Here is a 19,112-nt window from a genome sequence, read left to right on the forward strand (position 1 = left end):
GTTTCTTCTCCGTACAGAGAAAAGAGAGCGTGTTTTCAGTGCGCTATCTCTGAAACTGAGATATTGAACACAAGGTATGTTGCGAACATATGCCCACTGTTTTAGTTTTGACACATGAAGTTACCAAAAGCTGCTCTTTCGATGGAAAAAAAATAGGGAAATTTGCTGATGATCTCCCCAAAATATGCACCATGATGACAAATTTGACATTTGGCCATACTTCTCTTTTCATGTGATGAAAATCACAATGCACACAGGGGAGAAAATTAATGACCATTTCATTTCAAATGTATTTCAACTTTGCGTTTGAAATTTTCAAAATTAGTCAGAGTAAGTTTCAAGTGTACAGCATTTCATAAAACTGGATGCCAACAATTTTGTGAATGTATGTGTGTGTTTAAAAGTGTGTATTGTTGTTGTTGTTGTTGTTGTTGTTGTGGTTTTTTTTTTTTTTTTGGGGGGGGGGGGACTACAATGACTTTATTAAGAAAATTCATACTCCAAAAAAAGAATGCTTTATGAATACTCTTATATCATAGGGGATGGGTTCAGTAGGCAGGCAAGGGGAAAATCAATATGATAATTTAATTTTACTTTTCACTGATTTGAGGAAATGCTTAACGTGATATGCCAGAAGCATGAAATGCAGAGTTTGTGGTTTTTGTGAAAATATATTTGCTGAGAGTTTTTAGATACGAAAATATTGAAGATATTTGAATGTTTATCACAGGTGCAATAAACAAGTGAGTGGGTGTATCGTGTTTGTGTGTATTTTTTGTTTTAAGCTGTGTATAATGTAAAATGTATATGGGAATAATAAAATGAACTGTATATTTGTGCAATGCAAAGTTTTTTATTTTCCTGCATTTATCATATCTGCAACAAACTGTTTTCAATTTGTTTATCTTGGAATTGAACAAATGAAATCAGTAAATATCCTTAAACAAAAAAACAAAAAAATGTGTGTGGGTGATATATAGGATTTTAGTGTACTGCAGGCTTTTGTGTGATGCTGTCTACTTATGTATATATTTTGTGCCATTGACCAGCTTTTGATGAGTTTCACCAAGTTGATCTAGGTGAATTCTATACTGTAAGACTTATGCATAAGTCTGCATTGTAAGACTTATGTATACAATGTTGTAGGTTTTTTGTGCAAGTCCTTTTTCATTGTTTGTTTGTATGAATCTGAGTAAATTCTTCCTCTGTAAACAAAAAAATTGATATGATTAAGAAGCATGAACGGAATACCAGATGCCATTTTCTTTTTTGTATCATTGTGAATATGACGCTGATTTGAAACAAATTTCAAATAAAGAATACCATCATAAAAAGGACCAGTTTGTGCTGTACCGGTGGTACTGGAGTCCAGAGCAGGCAGACCACTATCCATACCTCATGCTCTGAATGCCCTGGAGCCGGAGTGACACACGTCTTTCTCGCTCTCAGCATCCTCCAAAACCTTAAATCCAAAGGTGTTACCCCGGCGCTGCTTCGGGATCCATTTTGTCAGCGGTCGGATTTGGGACCCCAACTTGGAGGATTTATTCCGGATTCCTCGCAGGTTTTCACCATCTTTACTTCCTTATTCATCTGTCACATCCCCCTCCCCCCTCTCTTTCCCTCTCTTTCTATCTCTGCCTTACTCGCTCTATTTTCCTCCAACATACGGAAACCCACTGATAGCAGGCCGCGGAGCGTGTGTGTTTTGGTTGTTAGTGCGAGGATCAAATTGATGGTGCAGTGAGAGCATCATACCGGCTTGTCGGACGGCGAAGGAGAAGAGAGAGAAGTGTACGGCGCTAGATGAGTTGAAAGGTCAAGAAGTGGTAGGTATCGTTGAGAATCGTGTGCTTTTATGATTTTTACACACATCATATGCAATCTCTACGCCATCAACTGAAATTTTCAATACAGCGGGTGTTTCATAGATATTGTTTTCTGGGGTCACGGTCACAGCCTGATCCTTTCAGAGAAACGTTCTTTTAAAAGCCTTGGAGGTATCCAACATCACTTTTATTGACTTGGGGTCAAGGCAGAATCAGCATTTTGAAATGCTGCTTCAAAATGCTGATTCAAAATGCTGATTCAAAATGCCATACATGGGGGTACTGTTCAGGCTCAATTTTTTTCGAGCTAGAGAAATAGTCGATACCACAAACGTGCACTGGGCATTGGTGAAATAATTTAAATCCCTACTGCAGCAAACTGTGCAACATGGATATCCACTTCACGTGAACTGTAAAGGCATTGAGATGACATCATTTTAAACGTCTTCACGTGTGTTTTCCATTTACGATTCCCCTGTACATGCGATCAGAGCAAAACACTGATCATAAATGCAGAAATTTGTACATTTGAAATCAGCTTTTTGAAATGTTGTTTATATCACTGTGAGTCAGGACATAACTGTGTTTTTGCCCTGATCACATTGCAAAACATTGATTCTGGCCCTGAAAAGTTATAAATGTGCTCTTTGCCATGTAAAGGTCACATCTATTCTACAAGGCTATCCCTCATCGTAAAAAGGGATATCAATCTACTCTGAAAGTGTTCATGAATGATCCAGCAAATCCTATTACACTGATACTTACAAGTTGTGAGTTGTGTTTTCCAAGTTTATCTGAATTCCATCAAAGCCACCACCACATACTGGCCTATGATTCCTTGCATTTACACGAATGCTTGAGTTGGCGCATGTTAAGTGGCTTTGAGTTCAACATTAGGCTATAACCAGTGCTATTTTAATCTAGGCACACTTAAATGTGCTGGTTTACTTGCAGTGTCGATCAATACTGGGCGGAAACATTAGGCTGGTGAGGTAAAAAGGCAATTCAGAACGTCAGCCTACATTGCTCTTCCTTTTCATGTTCGCGCCCTGAATCCTAATGAGGTGATGAGATGGACAGAAGGGAAGAATGTAAAAATAAAAAAAAGAAAAAGAACAGGATGAATAAACATTGACTGACAGAAAGAAGTTAAAAAGGTGAATGAGAGATAAATGGAAGAGGAGGGACAGAAAATTGGGTTGATTGACACTGACAAACCAACATCTGGTTCAAGCAGCATCAAAATAAAACAAGAGCGTGACACCTTCCCGGACAAGAATGTGAGGAAAGTGGAGCAAAAATCTCCAAATCTGTGAAGATCATCTCTCCTTCTGGTGCTCCGACGCGTGGGGGGAAATCACCATCCGACACCTGTACACCACATTTGGGGTTGGGAGGAGATCGGTTATCAATTCAGCGCGGTGTGGTGATGTCATGCCGTCCCAAGTCCCAGGCCGTGCCGCATTCAAAACTTCGCCGCGCGAATCACCGGCGAAACAAACTTAAACGTCTCCCGTGATACAGCATGCTGGCCAGTCGGAGTGAGTGGCACATATCAAGGGTTGTGGTTGATTTTCACTTACAGTCGCATACCATTTACTGCTACAAAAGACAACTTCAGCAATTACATGGTGACTTAACAATGACTTGAAGGAGATGCAGAGATTAAGAGTAAAATTGTTCTGCTTAAAGTGAGCTTTCATCTTTGGTCGTCTGATGAGTCAGCACATTTGCTGAGAAAGATCAGGTCCATGGAAAGATAGAAATACTAGTATAAATGTGACACAGCAAAAGTCTTGAGAGAATACACATTCACTTTTTCAAAAAATCAGTAATAGGAGCACAAGTGATTGGTGTGGTATTCTGTTATTCATGCGTGGATGTGAATAATGCTTCTGGAACTCGGGGGTGGAAATGTAAAAATGAGAGAAAGAGCAATCGTCCATAATGAAAAGTCTTCATATATTTCAGTATCCCTGAAAATCAAATGTAGATTACTTCATCTCTTATACAATGTACTATCATTACAATCACTACTACTACTACTACTACTACTACTACTACTACTACTACTGTTGTATTATGATACTCCTACTACTACTACATCTATGTCTTCTACTTCCATTGCTGCTACTACCAATACTACATCTATGTCTTTTACTACTACTGCTACTAGTCTACTATTACTATCACTACTATTACTACATCTACTTCTACTACACTCTGCTCTGGAGCATATCCATTCACATGGTCATATCTCCATCTTCATTTATTTGACAGACAGGAATGAAATACAAACTTCATTCTTTCTTGGCATTTGTGTTTGTTTGCTTGTGTCTTAAACAGTAATATGAAATTGTAATTAATAGCAGATTTCACAAGCTTTCTTTTTGTTTTTGAAAGATGACTAATTCTCTGCACATGCTATCAAGTCAAAGTTGAGTTGCAGAATATATCGAATACATGTAATACAAAAAAAAAGAAGAAGAAATGAAAGGAATTTCCATGGTAACAGTTCACTGCTGCCTGCGATCAGTGTTCACCTTAAGTGAAGTAGCCGGCCCAATCTCCCTGAAAATATTTGCTATTTCCATGATCTCCCCTCTCGACATTGCCCATTTTCTGTTCAAATATCCATCCAGCCACAGATTATGCTGCTGCGATGGCACTCAGTGGGTCGTATAAGACAAAGGAGAGTCGAGTTTTGGAAGAAAGTGATGTTCAGCTCCCCCTTCAAGAGAGAGAAGCTACAGTCAACAAATGGCATTGCACAAATTGATCATAAAAATGTTTGGAATGGCAGACGAAAAGCCAATACAGCCATCAAATTGTTAGACGAAATGGCACACAATGGTGCGATCAGCTTGATGTGGACGGTGTTGATTTTGATCAAAGTTAAAGTTGTAAAAAAACAATGTGATATACATACATGCCCCTCTGGACTAGACTTACACAATCTCTCTTTCTCTTCCTTCATTTCTCGTTTTTTTTTCCCCCCTTCCTCCTCCCAGCAAACGCAAGTATGTCAAGTGAGTCACACGAGACAAAATTGACGTCAGCGCAGCTCCGATCACGGACTGCTATTGGAGATTGATTTGGACTCCGAGGAAGGGATAGAAATTCAGCGTAATTTGTGGCTGGAAGTTGAGGTAATCTGTTGCCTGTAATCTCTTTAAGTGTCCACCAGGTTTCTCTCTCTCATGCCCTGGCGTGTGGTTGGATGGACCAATCAGAGTTTGAAGACACGGTTGTCCTGATGGGATAATTGAGGAATGATGTAAAGTGAGGCTAGGGTGATTAAATAGGCGTGGGGACTTGTTCTTCCTCTTTTTTTTTTTCCAGCTGCCTTCTTGCTCTCTCTCCTTTTCTATCTCATGCACTAAACACACTCACACACTCTCTGCCCCAACTGAGCAATCATTTCTGCAGAGAATAATGCACATTTCATCAGACAATCTTTTTTCATCGCCTTCTTCAACACCTTTCACATAATATATGCTGCACTCACCAGACATGTCAATATCTTCACATGATTTTATCTCGAAAGCACAGATATGTGTACATGTTTGTGTGTGTGTGTTTGTTTGTGTGTATGTGTGTTTCAACAGATGTGTATGTGTGTGTGTGTGTGTGTGTTTGTGCATGATATGTGTACTGAACAACTTCTTCTCCAAGGTAACAATGTTCAAAGAAATACATGTACCCTCATTGGCATCAACAATAATTCTCATCACATCCTCCATTGCCCTAAAATCTGTCCACACATCATTCCGGAAGGAGTTGTTTTACTACAGCCTTCTGCCCTTCAAGAATTCATCACTATGAATATCGATGCGTTTAAGCATTCATTCAGATGCTAAGCATGCTCACTTAGCATCTCTTGGCACCAAATGTTTGAAAGTGCTATCGTTTAAAAGGAGAAGAGTGCACAACTCTCACCTCTGAGATGAAAGAGTCTTCGTCCGTAAATAGACACGCTGATACAAAACCTCCTCATGCACCTCGTCTAACTTCTGGCTGGTATCTGGAAGATTTGTGTACTCTCATGCGTGGAATGGCAAGGGAGCGACGTTAACCGCCAGAAAACATACAAACATGAAATGGAAAGGCCGCCAGCAACCGCCTTCTAAGCACCCAAGGCATGACAGAAACACCAGTCCCCCACCTCCAACTGAGTCGAGAAGAACCGGCATCTTCGTGATATCTACCTGCAAAATGTTGGGGGTCAGTGGCCTACGCTGTCTACCTCATCACGTACCTCCCCTTCCTCCACTGCAGCCCTACCCCCTCCCCTCCCCTCCCCACCCCCATCTACCCATGCACATTGATCCTGCTTTCTAATATCTTGATATCATGTGTGACATGTACTGCTTGCAGCCTGTCGTGCATTACAGGCAAGCAGATCAAAAGATTCTTCCCCGTAAATCTTTAGACACTATCATAAAACACTTTAAGATATTCTTCTCATCTGTATGTCATAATCATCTTTCTAGAGGTCGACCCAGAACCCCTTTCCCTTTGAAGTTCCCTACCTTCCTTGTTCCCTTTGTCTCTCTGAATCTTTCCTTGATGCATTCAAATGACTGGCTCTTTATATCTTCACAATTCCAAGACTGTCACCTTCCCATGTTTTAGATGACTCCAGCTGCACACAGAAACCCCGTCCTCATTTTCTTTCATTTTTCAAACAAAAAGTTGCGGTTAAAACGTTTTAAAAGGTCCCTGCAATCCAAATGTATGTTAATGCCTTTTTGGTCTTTACATAACCAAATCACTAAATACTTCATGAAAATATGCATCTTGTATTTTTTCATTTCCCCCCCCCCCAATTTTTCTGCACCCTGTTAAGCCACAGTTCTAAAATAATCCTACAGATCATCTCTATTCACATTCCAGTTGTGACATCACCCTCCTGTAGGCCCTAACAGTTAACAATTTGTAGCTGAGCAATAGACACAGTTATGTGCCTTACCATTCGTTGCTATTACTGCCTGCACTTACTCACAACAGCATCACATGTTCTGTATTAATACAAATATTTCTGACAAATTTTTGATGTAGCATCGAATGGTAAGGCACACAACTGTGTCTACTGTTCAGCTCAGGTGTTACAGGATAATAACGTCACAACTAGAATATGGGAAAAAAGATGATTTTTGAAGATATTTTTTTTTTAAAGGGATGGGGCTTAACAGGGTGCAGAACGAAAATTATGAAAAAAATTATTATAAACATATGATGCACATTTTCATGACGTATTTATTGATTTGAATGTGGACAGAGCAAAAGGCATCAATAGAGGTCACCATTAATTTGGATTGGAGGGACTTTCGTAAGTACCTTCTCCCTTTTTACACCTAACCTTGGTGATAGCTGCCTCCTGTTTAACCTTTCTCTTCTCTCCTTCCTAGTAATAACCATGTCCTAGGGCTCTTTTCGTAAACTTCACTTTCACCCCATCATCTTATTTCTCTCTTTTTACATCCCTCCTCTCTCTTCCCTTCACCAGCCTCTCCCTTCTTTCAGTGTCTCCCCACAGCTTTCTCCATCCTTCCCTCCTTCTCTCTTTTCTCCATCCTTGTGAAGGAAAACTCTTGGAACAAAGACATTTTTGTTGCTAGCAAGGTGTTGACACATCTCCGAGGACTTGTCGCCTTGAACTATGGCTGTTGTGCCTGCCTGCCTGCCTGCCAGAAACAAAACTGGCCTCCCTCTGCTGGGGCAGACTTGGCCATGGGACAGACACAGGGGGGACAGAGCCATTTTTTTTTTTTTTTACCCCAGTGACTGCTGCCAGTAAACACTCTGGGGTTATTGCCCTGTCTGGCCCACCAGAGTTTGGGGAAGGGGGAGGGGGGTGTGGGGGATGCTATGGGGGGAGCAACTCAAGGTGACATCTCTGCACGTTCAAATAGTGGAATATCAAATAAATATGAGCTAAAAACTCTTAACCTGTTGAAGATTGGTCCCCCCCCCCCCACCCCCACCCCCATACCTGGGCAGGCGTCTATGGGAAACGTGTGTGATTAAACACACTGTCAACAGCTCTCTCGTCTACCTCCCTGGTTATACATGACAGATGAACTGAAATGTATGAACAATGATCTGTTAGCACATGGTAGCTTTGCATTGTATAGGAAATCACCTTCACAAAGTATACATAAAATGTGGAATGTAAAATTTACCAAGTTACTGTAGGACTAGAATGGATCAATTATTTGATTATGGAATCAAATTAGCTCCTTCTGTATGGATAAATTTGTGCCTATGGCCCTTCCTGTAATATCCCCTGCGACTAACACGACATCATGATAACCCGAATTATTGTCATACTTAGAGAAGGGATTTAACTGCTAATCACAAGTACTGATGAATGAAAGGGTTGCCACAAGTACTGATGAATGACAGGGTTGCCACCAGTGTAAGAAGACCTGTCTGCGAACGGAAACTGATTTCCTACCTTCACATGAAAGTTTCTCACTAACATCCACCAAGTACATGCAAAATGCATGCACAATGCATGCAAAACTACCTTACCAGATGTTTTGAAATGCAATTCATAGGCTCATGAAAAATGAACAACTTTAACTCCAGTTCTCAGATGAAAAAAGCCACACACATTTGAATACATTAGGACACTAGGTCATTGTAAATTTCTCAAATGATCTACTGGCTGTAAGGGGATGGTTTGATCATTATGTTCTTTAATATACCAAACTCTCTATGCTTTACAGCAGGCCTAAAGGGTTACCTGACATGACCGCATATTTTTCTATTCTTTTTGAAAAAGATTTTGGGATCTGGCTATTTGTTTCTGCACCATCCACATTCTCTAGATGATAAAACTGGGTTCATCAAATATTCCACACACACGGACAAGGTTTCCCTCTCGCAGAAAAGTGCATTTTGTCATCGTATTCCTGAAATACATGTACACTTCTAAACCTGTTTGCAGTTACAGAGTTTTAAGATGGCCCGAACAAGTCATATTGATCACCTATAGCAAATGACAATCTTTACAACAGCTGTGTCACAAAGCCCATGGTCTGCCAATCAAACACAAACTCTCGATACATTGACATACAAGAGTATTGACCTATGTGCACACACCGTGGCTGAAGTGAATAGGAGGTCAAGCTAAGCTCTTCACCTCCTAAATTCCCAGTTGTTTGAGGGGGTAAATCCCGTTCTTGAGGCTCACAGGAAACACTTGCACCCCAGAATCGAGCAAAGCTTGACTGGAAAATGCTCCACGATTGAGCTGACAAGATGTGAGAAATGTGTCTCGGGGAACGTAATTCAAGTTTGTATTCAAATGTATAGAAAGTCACACGCTTACCACAAAACGTACTTTTGAAACATGTTTACAAGTGAGTTCCTCATAAGTGTTTAAAACCCTGATTGGCTGTTGAAAGGTGGGAGGGAGGTAGGTTTTCATTAAAAAGAATTTCTGCATTGAGACAGTTAATAAATGGCCACTGCCCCCATGTATAATTGCTATTTTGTATAATATTTTCACCCCTGGGTATGGTAGATTTAAAGGGACAATAGTACACACTGATGACAATTAGTAATATATATATTCCCCCCCCCCTTCAACACAGACAGAGCAACACTAACCCCTTTTTTCATCTATTCAAACCATCATTTATGCCTACAAGATTACTTGATGCTGCTTCCTAGCATAATTGCACTTCTAAAACAGATATTCTGCCAAATCACAAAGGATAATTAGATTACAAAATACAAGCAATATCAATCTTACAATAAACGGCAACATGTTGTGACATGCAGCCAGGCTAATCCCACTGCATACTAGAAAATGATGTGTCACATGTTGATACTATGGCAAGTTACCATATCTCAGAGGATACACGTTGATACACACTGACAGACATAAAAATGAAACTGCACTTATTCCATCCACAAACATTTCCGCCACAGGGCAGGCCAATTTCTCTTTCAGGCAGATGTATGTTTGTTCCTAATCAGATCAAAATCTCGGCATATGTCTAATGATCATTCCTCTTTCAGAATTGTTACAATATCATGTTTTCATACACGCATGCAGAGATAAACAAAGGAGCTCCCTACTTCCTAGCCTCTTTCTGTCGTTCTGTTAATTTTTCTTTTTCTTAAAGAAATATTCACTTTTGTCTTATTTGCCTCATCAGATGGAGTAGAATTAACCCACTCACATCTGAATAAAAAACATCAGAAATGAAAGCAACAATAAAAACCACGCATGCACAGAGCATGGCAAAAAATTCACCCGACATAATTATTTCATAAGCAGGACAGATACATTTCCGAGTGATAGATAGATTTCATTACCAATGGTTTACCCTACCTGGAATAGCATCTCAACTGTGGCAATCAATTGTAATAATGCTTTTGTGCTTGCCACAACATCTCACAAGCATGCATATATTAAGCTTACATCGCAAGGCGGTGGGGAAGGGGGGGGGGGGGGAGGAGAACGTAAGGGGGAAAAAATGGAGAGGAAAAAGAGAGGTAAACAATCAAGCCATGTCAAACAATAATATGACAATATAGATGAGCTGAATCCTTTTTCTGGATAGCCCGGCCAGGTTACCAGCACTTTCTCTCTTCTCGGTCGATGGTCGTCGGACGATAACCGCCCAAGTATGTATGCACGCTTGCCCGTATATGCACGCGGAAGATAAGTATTGGAGTAATGGGGAGAGGAAGGTGGAATGGAAAAGAGAAAGAAAAAAAGCAAGAAAGAGAGAGAGAGAGCGAGAGGGGGGAAGACAGAAGAGATAGGGGTGTATAGATATACATCATAGGAAACGGTTCTCCCAACACCGAGATTCTTCACGAGGGCGCGTTCGTCATCGCTGGTGGAGCACCTCGGCCCCCAAGAAATCAAGTAACCTCTCATAAAAGTGCAAACATTGGTATGCAATATATTGCATTTTTCTCCCCTCTCGTTCCAGCCTTTTCTTCCTCCCTCGTCAGGTTCGGTCCGCACTCCTTCGGCTGACGGAAGGGAAGCCGGCGCACACACACACACACATACACACACACGGGGAGAGAGAGAAAGCCAACAATTTTGATTTCTGCATGCACGGCAGAGTGAAGTCGTGATTAGAGATAGCTAGACCCTGGCTGGCATGCATACCCAAGTGCCCAGATTCGGAGGAGAGAGCGAACAAACCACTGGTGATCAATTTCTATTACACAACTCGCTCTGCTTTTTTGTTTCTTTTTCACTCGCATCCTTAAAAAAAATTTCCCCCTACCACACATTCCCCCCCTGGAGGTTGCGCCCCCTTCCTTCTTTGTTGTGTCTTTCTAATTTCATAAAACCTTTTTGGATTAATTGAACATTCTGATGAGATTTTGCCTGCAAAAGTCTCTTATGCAGCTCACTGCTCGAGAGAGGGAGGGAGGATGGAGAAAGATGCGGAGGGAGAAGGCTGGGGAGGGCGAGTGGGAGCCACATGGGGAAAAATCTGGGCAGAGTACCCGCAAAGTGACACTGACATTCTCTGTATCCCTTTTCTGCTTCCTGCCCATTTCGCTCAGCCAGCCATCGTTCATTCTCCTTCCATGGTAATCAAGTTTTCCCTTTAACACACGCCTGCTCACCCCCTTATGTCTAAACCTTCGCAGCCTGCCTCACAGAAAAAAAAAAGAAAAAAAAAAATGTTGTTTGTGTATTCATGCAAAAATGTATGTGTTCCCGAACGGTTGAGGGAAAAAAAAAAGATGCACACTTTTGGCAAGTCAAAAATATCACACACGGTGACATTCTTATGTGAGAAGAAAAACTGGGGATGAAAAACATTTATAAAACAACCTGTTGCTTCTTTGAGTCCCTTTTTTCACTATTCACTTCTTGCTAATTTGTGCTACTTTGTAGTTCCTTTCACTACCTACTGTTTATCATCTTTCACATAAGATACCAGAGGAAGTGCTGTCAAGATGTATGAGTGTTTGTTTGTTTGTTTACAAGATGTCCTCAAAAATTCTTGAGGTGTACCACAAAAATTGCCACATGGCATAATCATACAGACCCCCAAGCACAGATGACATACCAAGAATAGATTCATTAGGCTGTTAACATAATATTTGTAGACCTTCCCTCCTTCCTTAAGACTCAATGAACGCGCTGCTGGATCTTAATGAATGGAAAATTGTACGGATTATTTATGCACCAGCCCACTTAACTCCCTCCCCCCATCACATTTTTCATTACCACAGATCACAAGACACTACAGACAGCGGGAGTCTGGAGTGACTATACAGTTCAACATCGGGATTCCCATTCCCCCCCCCCCCCCCCTCCAAAAAAAAAAAGGAGACGTAATTCCTCTTCTATCTTCCTGCTGTATCTGTAAATTGCTAAATAAAGATGCACTGGTAGGGCTTGATGGAGTGTCGTAGGTCTAGCAGGCTGTCATTCAATGCCGCGTGTAGCGGGAACATTAGCATCGCTCGCAGCAAGAAAACCTACAGCCCTTCTCCTTAACTGTCCCAGTTAAATACATTAATACAAACGACTCTCTCCTTCATCCTCTCTCCCCTCCATCCAAGTGAACTCTCCCACTGCACTTTTCCTGCGGATCTCATACACGTTTCACTTCCCTTTCTCTTGCGTTCACTGCTTTTCGGGGGAGGTTTGTTTCTTCATTCAATGGCTCTTTTTGTGTTCTTTCTTTTTCGTTTCATAGGCTCTGACACGTCAATGGACACTTGTGCCTTTTGCTTCTTCCTATCTCTAATTTTTTTTCAAAGAGATCATCTCTAAAAAAGAATTGATTTGATGTCTCTCTCCACCCTGCTTGCCCCTTCTGATCAGTGCAGTCATCAGCAATTCTGTAATTCTGTATTAAGTGCCTGTGAAGAAAAGCTCCTGCATGACAGCACTTTGAAATGATGTCCTCCGTTCTTGATGGCACGTTCCAATAGCACCTTCCAAATTTACACGTAAGGAAAGTTTTGCTGTCATTCCATTCTTTATCATCCCCTTCCAAATAAAAACATTCACTCTCCACGACTGGGCAACAATCACTTTTGAGTCGCCACATTTCTTGTTTTGTTTTCTTTATGTTTCCTTGATGCCAACTGTTGTTGGATATCAGCTGGCCTTAATAGCACATACAACAGAGCATCTAAACTTGTTACAGCATTACAGAAAAGTGGTTGTGCTTATACTTTGTTGTGTGTCTCACGTATCAAAGGAACATATACTGTACTATATGTCAGCATACAGATACAGCTGTACCTCATTTTACATTTTTATAATCAACCAGATTGACCACATTTCTGTCAAATACTACGCAACCATGGGTATGTCGTGTACCCTGAGAAATTTTGCAAGACCATGGCTAAGACTTGCACGGAGAAAATGTTGGAAGCTCCAAGGCAAATGGCATAATGTCAGAGAAACAGCAGCTGTCACTGACGGGGAATATCAAGAAAAAGAAATGGTCAGTTCTCTTCCTCAAACCAACAAACACACATTCCAATTAAAATCAACAAAAAAAAAAAAAAAAGGTCTGCACAGTTAAAGAAGATATCAATGAGCTAAGTTATGAGAGCATAGATTAGAATAACATTTCTGAAGAGGTGGAGCAGGTACTTTAACCTGTAGAAGACTAGTCCCAAGCATGCGCAATGGGTTAAGAAGGGTGAATACATGACAGGACTGCGGGGGACGTCTTCCAAAAACTGTCTCTCCGTATGGGACACACTGTGGGCCACTTTTCCCAATTTGGGCTCTGATGAGGTCCTTTAAATTCATAGACACGGGGCAGAAAGCAGTGTGATAAATGGCTGGGAAGGGGAAAAGAGAAGAGGGAGGCGATGGGTAGACGGCTGGAAATTTCCTCATTACAGTGATGGATAATTGTCGTTAATCTCTCCGGCGTGAGATTCCGACAGATTCGGCCTGCGCCCGGCACGAGGTGGTCCGTGGCCGGCCCCAACTCCGGGCTCTCCCCCGCGCAGCTGGCGAGTCATAATCTCGGAGAAATCTTCGCCAACGAAGAAGAGATGATGATGAATTTGGCATCAATATCTGATGGAGCCTAACTGAAATGAAATTGCTCAAACACGCGCTGATGAGGTTGTTGTGACACAAACGACAGGGGAAGGGCGGCCTTGAATGGGTGCTCACCATCTCGTGTCGACGAACATGAAAGGGGCTGCCGCCTGTAAGACAAGAAACTACAGCATCATCACAAGCCAAAGTAATATTGTAACTAACATTTCTCAAAATATAAAACCCCATCTTTAATAACAGTCAATTTTTGACTTGCAAAGAAAGAGGCAAGGTCTAATCCATGGAACTATTTCCAAGAGAGACAGGTTTTGGTGTGGAATTGATGATTACGGCCATGTGTTAACATGAATCTATCCCCCATATGCAGTCTGCGCTTGGTTGCATGTCTGGCAATCTCATTACAAACTTCTTTGGTTTTTATCCTCTTCTACTCCCTTTATTCTTGCTTTTGTTTAAAGTTTAAGGGACAAGGAAAAAAAAATAGACCAGCCTGACCTAAGCAAGGTCATATGTCTGGAAAATTTGGCCTGGTGGTCTACGAAAATTGTTCTACTGCCTCGTATTTATGAAGTCATCACTACCGTGGTGTTCATTGGTTTCTTACAAATCTTGTCATCACCACACGTCACTTGACGAACCTAACTCTCTCTCAAACTGTCTCTTATTGCCTTCTGAAGGAGCACAGTATTTGCGTAGTTTGAACACACCGTTTCTATTCCAAACAAAGTCATTCCTTTCCTGGGTTTCTGACTTGGTTAATATGCCTCCCTGCAGGCATCCAGTCCACATGTTGCACATCGACCGGTGGAAGGATACCCCAATAATTAACCTTTTGTGCCGATATTTGCATCAATTGAGGCCAAAGCCCCCGATCATGAGATGCTTCTTGTTTCTATGGAGAGGAGTGGGTGCATGGTATCTGCCGAGGACAGGAGAGAGAGAGCGCAGAAAGGAGCTAGGTCTCTTTGTCACTCATTCCGCTTCGAAAATGTATGCAGCAAACCCACAAACGGCACGATTGGGTAACTCTCCCTCCTCAATAACAGGAATTTTCATTACTTATCTGTTTCAGAATGCAAATTATGGTTTTTCCCCCCTACCGTTTTGCGGTTATTGCGGGGAAATTGCTTGTCTCGCGTACATTTCTGTGGCACAACTACCCTCATCAGAGTCCCACATTCATATCCAAACATTATCGGGCCATGTATTGTCTCTGCACAATCACAGCTCAGAAATATTCTATCAACAACTGCAGCATCACATAAAACAATCGTATCTGTGCATTCTCATGCATATACTGTTGCTGACAAAGAAGTACATGAGCAGTTTCTTCCTATTTTTGGGATGATATCTCCGCCGCAATTTGAAAAGAGTTACATGCAGAGTCACTGGAAGGCATATTACTTAAATATGACAATAAAAATGGTAATATTATTACATTGCTATCTATGAGGACAATTATATCAGTACATTGTACTTCTATAAATGCCAATACATGTTATTTCTATCATAGTGATTATCATGATAATGATGAAGTAATTGTGACTATCTATGATAATGAGAATAATGGTTTTAGAAATTGTAAATGTATAATATGTGTTTGCTTTGATGTAAATGTTGATATTGTGCAATGAATATGTTTGATATCCTTTTTTTTTTCATTCCATGTTATTATACAATCTTGTACATATTTTATAGTAATCGTGCTTATTTCTGTAAAATGTATGCAATTCAGCCTGCGGGCTGCAATGGATATTAATCAATGATTATGAAATACCCTTTCAAATCAAATCAAATCAAATCAAATCATCCCGAATGCTACTGTCACAGCAATAAATGCCATACCACATCAGAACTCTGCTCTGATATCTTAACACACTCTTGGCTTATTGCAATCATGTAACAAGATTTTTGTGTCATACATCCCTTTGCCCCTCCCCCTCCCACAATTCCCTTTTTACTATACCCCATCTTTTATCTCCCCTCCCCCTTCCTCCCCTCTCCCCCCAGCCCCCCCCCCCCCAAAAAAAAAGAGGAAGATGCTAAAAAGAATTCTTGTGTGTTTGGGGTTATTCAGAACTTTGTGAATGGATTCCAGGTATCAATGTCAATCGGCACGCAAAAAAATAGAATTAGCGGGAACGTGGAGGGCAGTTTCGCAAACATCTTTCACACCAGCTATCTGGTTTGTTTCAGCCATATTGGATAAGAGAATTTAAGACGGGCTATACTCTTGATGCCTGCCTGAACAAACAAATAGACAGTGGCACACCTTCCATTGGAAGCCGGCTGCATAGATATGCTGTCTGGAATAATACACCACGGGCAAAAGACTCACAAAATTGACCTGACTCAAATAAAGAGGGGGAAGAGAAATTGGAAATGAGAAGAGAGGGAGATATATAAGATGCTTCTCCAATGGTCACCACAAATAGAAATGTATGTACATCATGGTAGTCATATATATCTCTGTACACACTTTTCTGTATGTGTGTCTGGAGGAGTGTACACTGGTCACTGCGCCAAACTGTACTCACAGCACCCTCAGCTATCCGTACAAATTGGGAAATGTGGCCAATCTGGGATAGCTTACACGAGGTCTGTAATCGAAGACATTGTGCGAACGTCAATATTTCATCAATTTGTGTCATGTCCAAGGGTTTCCACAATCAGTTTCAATCTACTACAATACTCTTTTCCCCTTTGTCTTTTTTAGACCCTCTCCCTTGGTTCCCCCCCCCCAATTTTCTCCTCAATGTGCGCTTGACATGCTTGTATCTCGGTCCTCTCTCGCATTGTGCGACATTTTTCCTGCCCTCCACTGAAGGTCAGAGTGCGGGTGGATCATATGTTACAAATCTAAATCTGGCTTGGCTACCCCTTCAGCTCATGAAATCCGAAACATTTGAAGCAAACAATATTTGGTTACTGTGGCAACAGCAAAGTGGCTGGTGAGTTGTTCTTCTCTGCTGCCAATGACTCTGGACAAAGATGTCAAAACTGCATGCCAATAACTACAGTCACTTTAAAAAGCTTGTGTTTTTATTCTCTGTAAGGAATGGTGTAAAAGGAATGACAAAGATGTCAAAACTGCATGCCAATAACTACAGTAACTTAAAAAGGTTGTGTTTTATTTTCTGAAAAAGAATGATGTAACAAGTGACAAAGGTGTCAGAACTGCATGTCAATGACTATAGTCATTTGAATAGCTTATGGTTTGTTTGTTTTTATGGTACAGAATGCAAAATGGGTGTCATAAAACACTGAACTTGTACTCTTTTGCAATTGCAATTGTTGCATGGGAAAAATAAAGTTGACTGAGAACTCAGTACCATTTCATATTTCTTATAGTATGCGTTTTGCATCAAGATTTGTTATGACCAGGCAGGATGGTTCCTCAGGGTCGTAAATGCTATCATAAATTTTTGTCTTGTGACCACTATGTAGCTATTCAAAGCGAGAATTTTGTTTCACCCCCCCCCCCCCCCCCCGAAAAAATAGCTTGAATAAAGCTGCTACAAACATAATTATCAACTGGTCAAGTCTGCTAAGTCCATTGACCTCCATGAATATGCCTCCATACCCAGGAGATTTCTACCATTGTATGAATGTCCTGTATGAAACATTTGGCTGAAAGACTGCATCATGCAGTCACGCATGGTTGTAGACAAGTTCGCTTTGGATGAAATGACTGGCTACATGATCGTCCCTGTGCAGTGGTGTGTCATTGAAGGAACGTTTATTATGTAACATTTTCGACAGAGACATACATCAAGCGGCATCTCGTAAAGCTCTCAATATCCCCACACGACAAGTAATCCCGAGACACTGGATTTATCGCAGACCAAGATGAAATATGAAATATTGGCAAGACTGGGATCATCAAGCTTGCATGATTCCCTTCGGAAGAGACCATCCAGAAAAGGATAGAAGAAGACGAGCTCAAGAGGGAGAGAGGTACGAAGGAGGAAGAGACAACTCACGTTCTGGCTTCATGCCCACGTCGAGACATTTCTGCAGGCGGCAGGCAGGACAATGCCGCCTGGTGTACAAGTCCATGACACAGTTGCCGGAGGCCTCACAGGTGAACTTGGCCTTGCTCTTGATCTTGCGGCCAAAGAAGCTCTTGCAGCTTTCGCAGGAGACAACCGTGTAGTGCAGACCGCTCGCCTTGTCCCCGCACACCAGGCACTTCTGCTTGGAGTAGTCCACCGACATCTTCTCAAACCTGGAGATGGCGGGGCGGAAAGAGAGGAGGAAAAACGTGATAAGAAAAATGGTCGTACATCTCGCTCGGCAAATCAAATTAGAACAGGTTTTGACGGTGTGTCGTGCACGGCAAACCTCTACTGAATCCAGGATTTTTGGAGAGGTATGCTCATGTTGAATTAAACTGTTAGGGCCATATGTACGGTGGCAAATGAGCTATATGTAGCTTTGTCGCACAACAAGAGAAATATGCAAAGTATACATTGACGTCACTGAAGCCGGCGGGTAGCTGGGAAAACACTTTAGATGTATTGCACAGATTCCTGCCTATCTTATGATAACTGTACTGCACACATATAAGGACAAATGTAACATGGTCACATATAAAAGTAAAAAATGTCATACAAGACACTACCTAAGAGTATGGTTTTAACACACTCAATAAAACACTTTAGATGTATTGTAAAAATCCAACCCCAATATAGTATGAGTAATGATGTCGTTCATGCAATCACTACTTTATGTCAACAGGGACACACAAAACTCATTACTCACAGACCCATGTACCCATATTCACGTAAGTGCTTGTAGAATGGTCACTAGTGAATGTTTTCTAAGTTTCATTGCCAAATCACATGTTACACTACCTATCTCTCAGAATGCCATTCAGACAAGCATAATATAGAAGCAATTGTCACACCAGTAGAGTATGAGGTTTTATGGTTTATCAGCAATGGAATACAACCTATTAGGCCTACACACAAATCAAAACAGAAACCAAGCAAAGGCATGATACACAAAAACAAAACTGTTGATGCTCAATAAAACCATCACTTTGACCCCCCCCCCCAAAAAAAAAAAAAATGACCAAATCCTCTCAAAAACGGCTATTACGCACACATATTGCTTGACTCGGCATTTAATGATTTGTACAGCAAGTCATGGTGGTAGACTCATCACTATAAACTTATAGCCGATTGCAGTGATGCACAATGAATCGAAATAAGATATCAGATTTATCCTAGAGGGGATCCCAATAA

The 19,112-nt window shown here is 41.2% G+C and overlaps 1 protein-coding gene across 1 annotated transcript in view; it reads right to left on the bottom strand.

Annotated features, from left to right (window-relative positions):
• LOC139708118 (vitamin D3 receptor B-like) overlaps positions 1-19,112 on the bottom strand; it is an 86,091-nt gene that overhangs the window by 14,902 nt on the left and 52,077 nt on the right. The window contains exon 2 of the mRNA XM_071620096.1: positions 17,847-18,091. Coding sequence (XP_071476197.1) covers positions 17,847-18,091 — 245 coding nt within the window. The remainder of the gene's footprint in view (positions 1-17,846; positions 18,092-19,112) is intronic.

The sequence above is a fragment of the Diadema antillarum genome, unplaced genomic scaffold (assembly GCF_040938485.1).
Source record: "Diadema antillarum isolate AM-2024a unplaced genomic scaffold, OU_Dant_1.0 seq00001307_RagTag, whole genome shotgun sequence".
Classification (NCBI taxonomy): Eukaryota; Metazoa; Echinodermata; class Echinoidea; order Diadematoida; family Diadematidae; genus Diadema; species Diadema antillarum.